Below are 8,188 nucleotides of genomic sequence, written 5' to 3' on the forward strand. Positions count from 1 at the left end.
TTGGTATCTGGGAAGTGGGAAAGTGTACCCTGTTGCACATGAAACCGTAGCAAAGAACGTAAAGAATAGAGAAGTGTGCCAGTGCCATGGATATGTGCCTGGATAAGAGCCAATGAGAGCTGATGATTCTTTGACTAGGACCAATGAAAAAGCAGCATTGGCAGTGGTGGGTGGGGACATCCTGCAGGTAAACTCTGAAGAAGGTAACCAGGTGAAGAAGGACACTCATTCTAATCGCACACACATATACAGTACACACACACACACACACACACACACACACACACACGACATTCTAATCATTATTACTGCAGACAGATCTGGAGCTGTGTATGCACAGAGAACACACACACACACACAGAGAGAGGCAGAGATCTGTAATAAAAGACAGGTGAGCTGTTAGAACAGAAGCTTGATTATTTCTCTCTCCCAGAGACTGGATGTGTGTGACCTTTACACACCTTTCTCCATCTTTTTTATTCTTTTGTCTTTTCTCATTTCTTCTGTCACACACACACACACATCCACATCCACGTTCACTTTGTTCTCTACACCTGATGCAATCCCATGTCTGCCCCCTGAGGGCTTGACCAAGGCCTCTGCAGAGTGTGTGTGTGTGTGTGTGTGTGTGCGTGCGTCACTCACACACTGCTCATTTCTCTTTTGATTTCTGAGCCTTGATGTCTGTCACTTTCACATCCTCTGTGTGTGTGTGTGTGTGTGTGTGTGTGTGCGCGTGTGTAGTTAACCCTCTCCTCTCTGTCTAGTTCCTCTGTGTGTGTGTGTGTGGTTAACCCTCTCCTCTCTGGTCTTGTCCATCACACTCCTTCATGCTTACTCTCTGGCCCCTGTTCTTAACACATGGAGCAGAAAACTGACTCTGTGTGTGTGTGTGTGTGTGTGTGTGTGTCAGGTTAAAACTACACTGCAAGAGGAACAAGCTGGTGAAGGAGTTGGAGGAGACTGTGCGCTTGGCGTCCTCATTACACACTCAGCTGAAGAGGTATGTTACTCCCTTACGCACACACACGCACACAGGCCTACACTTACTTGGCATCCTCACTACACTCAGTTGAAGAGGTATGTTGCTCCCTTACACGTGTGTGCACACACACACACACACACTCACACACACACACTCACTCACTGGGGCAGTATCTGACTGTTGAAGTGGTCCCCATCTCCATAAACACACACTCACACACACACTCACTCACTCACTGGGGCAGTATCTGACTGTTGAAGTGGTCCCCATCTCCATAAACACACACTCACACACACTCACTCACTCACTCACTGGGGCAGTATCTGACTGTTGAAGTGGTCCCCATCTCCATAAACACACACTCACACACACACACACACACACTCACTCACTCACTCACTGGGGCAGTGTGACGCCCCAGTGGGTGTGGCTTCCTCTCTGCGCTACGTTGTATTGTCTTGTGTCTGTTCGCAGGTGGTCGGTATGCTGACTGATAGGGATTGGCTGATTAAGGAGGATGGTGCACAGGTCACCTGACCCCTTTTTAGGCCGCCGGTTCCCATTCTGGGGGGGCAGCAGCACGAGGCGTTTGTCTTTGTTCGATCTGGGTTGTGAGCCTCTTGTAGGACTATATGCTCAGTCGCTGCCTACACCTGCTATCGATTGTCTTTTTGTCTATCTTGTTGGTGGCAAAATAAACTGTTCAGGCTTGCTAGACTCCTCCATGCCTCCTCCATGTTATTTCCCCTACTGGGCGTAACAGTGTGTGTGAGTAGTGTGTGTGAGTAGTGTGTGTGTGTGTGTGTAGGGTGTGTGAGTAGAATTGTTGGTGGCAAAATAAACTGTTCAGGCTTGCTAGACTCCTCCATGCCTCCTCCACGTTATTTCCCCTTCTGGGCGTAACAGGCAGGATCTGACTGTTGAAGTGGTCCCCATCTCCATAAACACACTCACTCACTGGGTGCTGGGTGGGCTGTATCATTAAGAAAGTGTACGTTTGGCCCAAGGGGGCAGGCGAATTCCCAGAAGTAGAAGCATCGATGTAGCGGTGGTTATCAACTCTCTGCTAACCCCATAGAACGCCCATTCATTTAGGATTTTTTTTAACTCCCATAACTTCATATAACATATATCCTGTGCCGACATTGTAGCTTCTGTATTATCTACATAAACAATAGAAGGCAAAACAGGCTCAACTACCTCGTATGTAACGTTGAGGTTCCCGTAAGAAGTAAAGTTAGCGAGTCCGGTTGTAGGGAAGCTAATGTTTGACGTCATATGACGCTATTATGCCTGAGTCTTTCTGTCGCACAGTAGGGAGATAACCGTATTGTTTGGATAAGAAGCTAAGTCCTGCCAGCACGGAAACTCATGAACAAAGCTACGTAGCCTACAATACCATTGTATGTTAAGGTAAAGCATTACATAGGCAAGTAAACCTAATAAAAAAACGTTAATCATTTCAGAGGTTTTCGATGGATTGACTGTAGGTCGGAAAAGTGGAAAGACGATGGCTATAACTTTTTTGTTTTGTTTTACCATGATTGTGTTTGAAGATGATCATGTCTGGTAGTTTCAACATTAACACGACTTGATATCACTTGTGAGGATGATATTAATAATAATACATAAATAAATGTTTAACTTTGATGACTTTGAAGGTGAAGGAAGTGTGAGAAGAATTTCTATGTGAACCATCTACTGTATCATACGAGTTACAAGATTCAGTTCGATGGCTAACGTCACGAAGTTAAGTGCGAGTCTGCGCAGTACGATGGTAAGCCAACTGAAAAAACGTTCAATTTGCGTCAGTACCCTCCCATTGAGAACGACGGAGTCTGTTCGTCCATTTCTTTTACTGTCTATGGTTTGGCCCCAGTACATTAAGTGCTTTAAATGAACGGATTTAACAGCACCACTTCAAGCACACACAGCCTCAGATATATTTAACACTTCACTATTTCAACACACAGAGCCTCAGATATATTTAACACTTCAACATATTTCATTATTTAACACCCTCAAAACTGAGGAGAGGAAGTGTCGCCTCTGTCTTTCTCCCTCATTCTGTGTGTGTGTGTGTGTGTGTGTGTGTGTGTGTTGGATCGTGACTAATTTATGTTCTATGTCTGGCGGCTCCACATCAAAACGCGTGTGAACCCGGCACTGGAGTCCCCTGTGTGTGTGTGTGTTTGTGCGTGTGTATGTGCGCATATTAGTGTGTGTGTGCGCGCGTGTGTGTGCATATGTGTGTGTGTGCGCGTGGGTACGTGTGTGTGTGTGTGTGTGTGTGTGTGTGTGTGTGTGAATCAGATACAGAGCTTTAATTAGCATGTTAGCGCAGCGCTTCACAACACACACATCTGACACAGTGGCAGTGCTTTTATCTGAGAAAAGTGGGGGGAAATAAAATAAATGAATACAAATGAATATGGTGATAAATAATAAATATGGTGATAAATAATAAATAAGTAAATAATCTAGTGCAGCAACGTGAGAAATGAGCACACACACACACACACACAGAGCTCATCTCTGAGTCTCCTCTCACCTCAGACTTTCATTAATCCTCTGTGTCTCCTGTCTTTTTCTACCTATCTGTCTTTCTCTCTTCCCTCTCTCTCTCCCTGCCTCCCTCCATCTCTCTCTCCTCCCTCCCTCCCCCATCTCTCTTCTCCCCCCCCTCCCTCCCTCCATCTCTCTCTCCCTCCCTCCCTCATCTCTCCCCCTCCCTCCCTCCCTCCATCTCTCTCTCCCCTCCCTCCCTCCCTTCATCTCTCTTTTTCTCCTCCATTCCCCTCCCTCCATCTCTCTCCCCCCCCCCTCTCTTCCCTCCATCTCTCTCCCCCCCCCTCTCTAGTCTGTCGGAGAGCGCACTCTCGTGTTCGTCGGGCAGCAGCCGTGGTTCCCTAGCGTCTAGCCGTGGTTCCCTAGCAACCACGTCCAGCCTCAGCTCGGCCCTCCCTCAGCTACATCGGACATCTACCTGGAGCAGCCGGAACTTTCCGACCCGGACTTCCAGAGCAAGCTGGAGCAGCTGCTGGCCGAGGTTGCCACGGGAACCGCGTCGGCTGCCGCTGCCGGGTCAAGCTTCCGCCCGTCCGGCTCCATCACCACCATCCACGAGAACGAGGTGTGTGTGTGTGTGTGTGTGTGTGTGTGTGTGTGTGTGTGTGTGTGTGTGTGTGTGTGCGCACGCATGCATGTCCCAGGCCTGCTATGTGTCTGGTGTGGGATCCTCAGGTGTGTGTGTGTGTGAGAGAGACACACTGACCTGCTGCATGTCTGGTGTGGGATCCTCAGGTGTGTGTGTGTGAGAGAGACACACTGACCTGCTGCATGTCTGGTGTGGGATCCTCAGGTGTGTGTGTGTGTGTGTGAGAGAGACACACTGACCTGCTGCATGTCTGGTGTGGGATCCTCAGGTGTGTGTGTGTGTGTGTGAGAGAGGACACACTGACCTGCTGCATGTCTGGTGTGGGATCCTCAGGTGTGTGTGTGTGTGAGAGAGACACACTGACCTGCTGCATGTCTGGTGTGGGATCCTCAGGTGTGTGTGTGTGTGTGAGAGACACACTGACCTGCTGCATGTCTGGTGTGGGATCCTCAGGTGTGTGTGTGTGTGAGAGAGACACACTGACCTGCTGCATGTCTGGTGTGGGATCCTCAGGTGTGTGTGTGTGTGTGTGTGCATGCTGTTGAAAGCGTCTATATCTAGATTTCTAGATTATTAGTCAAACACACACTAGCAAGGCTGATTGCACCATAATTGTGTGTGTGAGTGTGTGTGAACATCAAGCAAGGCTGATTGCACCATAACTGTGTGTGTGAGTGTGTGTGAACATCAAGCAAGGCTGATTGCACCATAACTGTGTGTGTGAGTGTGTGAACATCAAGCAAGGCTGATTGCACCATAATTGATTGTGTAATATTCTCTATCCTAGGTGTCGGAGGCGGGCCCCGGGGTGATTGGCGGGTCGGAGGCGGGACCCGGGGGGGTGATTGGCGGGTCGGTGGGGGCGGGGCTGGGCTGGCGAGCGCAGGCCCTGCGTGTGTCGGAGACGCCGCGCTCCATGACCTCACTCTCGCCGCGCTCCTCGCTGTCCTCGCTCTCGCCACCCTGCTCGCCGCTGGTCACCGACGCCGCCCTCCTGCCCGGCGAGGTCTTCGGCGTGGCCCACAATGCCTTGGGGCTGGACGCCGAGCTGCAGAGCCGATTGGCCGAGCTGAGGCTGCTGGACGAGACGGAGGAGGAGCCCCGAGTAGCTGGCACCGCAGACGCAGCCAAAGGTGCGGTCACCACGGATGCACACACACACACACACATGTACACACACACACACACATGTACACACACACACATATACATACACACACATATATACACACACACACACTCTCTCTCCCTATCTTCCCCTGCAACACCTGAAACTGTCAAGTTCTATCTGTGTGGTGAATTATTTATTTTCTCAGCGGAAGCCACGAAACGGCATCAAATTCATTAAAGACCCATTATGTGAAGTTTCTTTTCTTGTTTTGGCAAGTAGCCGTATAATAATAGGGATAATGTATTGTTCGCCGGTCATTATCGGAAAATAAGTCCCTTCAGGTCGAAGCAAGACCCCTCTTCTGGGGCATCGGGCTCCTATTCGCCCTGTCTTATTTTCCGATAATTACCAGCGAACAATACATTATCCCTTACCTCATTCCAACATGTTATATCTAGCCGTAGTTTAGTGTCCTTATTTGTTGACATTCTAAAGCAGGGGTAGGCAAACTTTTTGGCTCAAGGGCCACATTGAGTTTTGAAAATTGGCAGACGGGCCACACGACCTAACGAGCAGTGAGTGAGTGAGTCAGCGTGAGTTAACTGCGAGTCTAAAGACGCATGGTGTTTGGTAACCGTTGGAAACCGCTGTCCTCTTAAGCGGCTGTTGTATTTGTGAGAGGGAACTGGAGCTGCAGATTTCACCTGAAACTCTAGAACCCATCTGGAGTTACAGGCCTCCGCAGCACTACACCACCTGTGTGTGTGAGTGTGTGAGAGTGTGAGTGTGTGTGGCTGGATTGAACTTGTTTTGGCCGGGGCAACCTGATCACTCCTCTCCATGGTGGAGGAGTTGAAAAGAGGTTGCCACGGCATCAAGTGACTGTGTGTCTCTCTCTCTCTCTCTCTCTCTCTCTCTCTCTCTCTCTCTCTCTCTCTCTCATACTCTCTCTCTCTCTCACTCTCTCCCATGCAGAGGTTATTGCGCAATCCAGGGGGGCGGGTCTTGGGCCCAAAAAGGCAGGCGTGACCTCTGCTGTGTCTGACGAATCAGTGGCTGGAGACAGTGGCGTCTACGAGCCGTCCGACAAGAAGTAGGTCTGACGCAGAACACACACTCCATCCAAGTTCTGATTATCAAGTCTTAGTTCTGATCATTAGGTTCTAGTCCTAGTTTTGAAAACTTGGGGTCTAGTTCTGACTCTAGAGTCTGAACAACTTAATGTTTTGTTAAAAATAAGTTGATTAGATTTGTGTCAATGTTAGTTTATTTGACAATTGTCTTAACAAAACTAGATTCTTTATCAATGGGAGTCAAGACTGTACTAGAACTAGAAACAGATTTGACTTGATAAACAGATTAAGTTGATTTCACTGTTGTCTGATTAGATATATGTGACCCTGCAAGGCCAAACCAGTCGCTTTGCGCACGGTGCTATTTTAAGAAAATCCATGATAAACAAACTTACGGGTTAAAATGTCGAATTTCACGTTTTCGCATAATTCAACAGTTTACAGTCTACACTTTCATATTGTGAATAAATTTCATGGAAAAAACATAAATTTTGACTGTTAAACCCTGACTTTATTTAGGTGAAGATTCAACACATTAGCGTGACAATTTACTTAAAAAGGTGATTTTCTCCTCTTCCGGCGTATCGTGATGAACCATGCCAACTTTGGATGTGTTTATCTTAGCAATACTTTTCGTAATACCCTCGATTGTTGGAAAGCTTAGTTTAATCTTAGTTGAGCTTAGTGACTGGTTTCGCCTTGCAGGGTCACATTATGTGGATGATGATGTGGGTTATTGGCCTGTTGCCTGATTGGTTGTGGATGATGACGTGGTTGATTGGCCTGCTGTCTGATTGGTTGTGGATGATGACGTGGTTGATTGGCCTGCTGTCTGATTGGTTGTGGATGATGATGTGGGTGATTGGCCTGCTGTCTGATTGGTTGTGTGGATGATGATGTGGGTGATTGGCCTCATGTCTGATTAGATGTGTGTGGATGATGATGTGGTTGATTGGCCTGTTGCCTGATTGGTTTTGGATGATGATGTGGTTGATTGGCCTGCTGTCTGATTGGTTGTGGATGATGATGTGGTTGATTGGCCTGCTGTCTGATTGATTGTGTGCTGGCGTGTGCTTGCAGGCCGGGGCTACCTGCAGACCTGCTGAGCTACGAGGAGAGCGTGGAGGACAGCGCTGCCCTCGGCTGTTCCCAGATCAGTCTGGGGCTGAAGTACGAGGCCAAGGAGCAGCGCTTCACCATCACCGTCCTGCAGATGGCCAACTGCACCACGCTCCCACTGCCTGCTGAACAGAACCTGTAAGACATCGCAGCAGCTACGCACACACACACGTAGATACAATTTCACACAGATACACACACACACACACACACACACACACGCGCAGATAAACGCACGCACACGCACACACACACACACACACACACACACACACACACATACACGCAGATACAATCTCACATAGATACTGTATGTAACCTGCGTTGTGTTGAACCAGCGCGATTCAGCCCTGCACACGCCCGGACTCGAACCCGTGAACAGCAGCACCTCGGATCGGGAGGCGAGCGCGCTAACAATTGAGCCAATAGCCCAGGCTACCGGCTCGCATGCCAGCAGCACTCTTGAGGCGTTGGGGAGTGAGGTTTACCAACGTTCCACAAGCACAGCTAAGCTAGCTAGCTGGCATCCGTTCTCTCACATAGAGACTCTACACACACACACACACAGATACAATCTCACATAGATACTGTACGCACACACACACACGCAGATACAATCTCACACAGATACTGTACACACACACGCAGATACAATCTCACACAGATACTGTACACACACACACGCAGATACAATCTCACACAGATACACACGCACTCACACACACACACACGCAGATACAATC

At 48.6% G+C, this 8,188-nt stretch overlaps 1 protein-coding gene across 1 annotated transcript in view; it reads left to right on the top strand.

Annotated features, from left to right (window-relative positions):
- Positions 1-8,188, top strand: part of wwc1 (WW and C2 domain containing 1) — a 50,607-nt gene that overhangs the window by 26,303 nt on the left and 16,116 nt on the right. The window contains 6 exon segments of the mRNA XM_048270197.1: positions 914-1,003; positions 3,846-3,943; positions 3,946-4,118; positions 4,930-5,275; positions 6,229-6,346; positions 7,407-7,583. Of these exon segments, the coding sequence (XP_048126154.1) occupies positions 914-1,003; positions 3,846-3,943; positions 3,946-4,118; positions 4,930-5,275; positions 6,229-6,346; positions 7,407-7,583 (1,002 nt within the window).

Source organism: Alosa alosa, chromosome 2, assembly GCF_017589495.1.
Source record: "Alosa alosa isolate M-15738 ecotype Scorff River chromosome 2, AALO_Geno_1.1, whole genome shotgun sequence".
Taxonomy (NCBI): Eukaryota; Metazoa; Chordata; class Actinopteri; order Clupeiformes; family Clupeidae; genus Alosa; species Alosa alosa.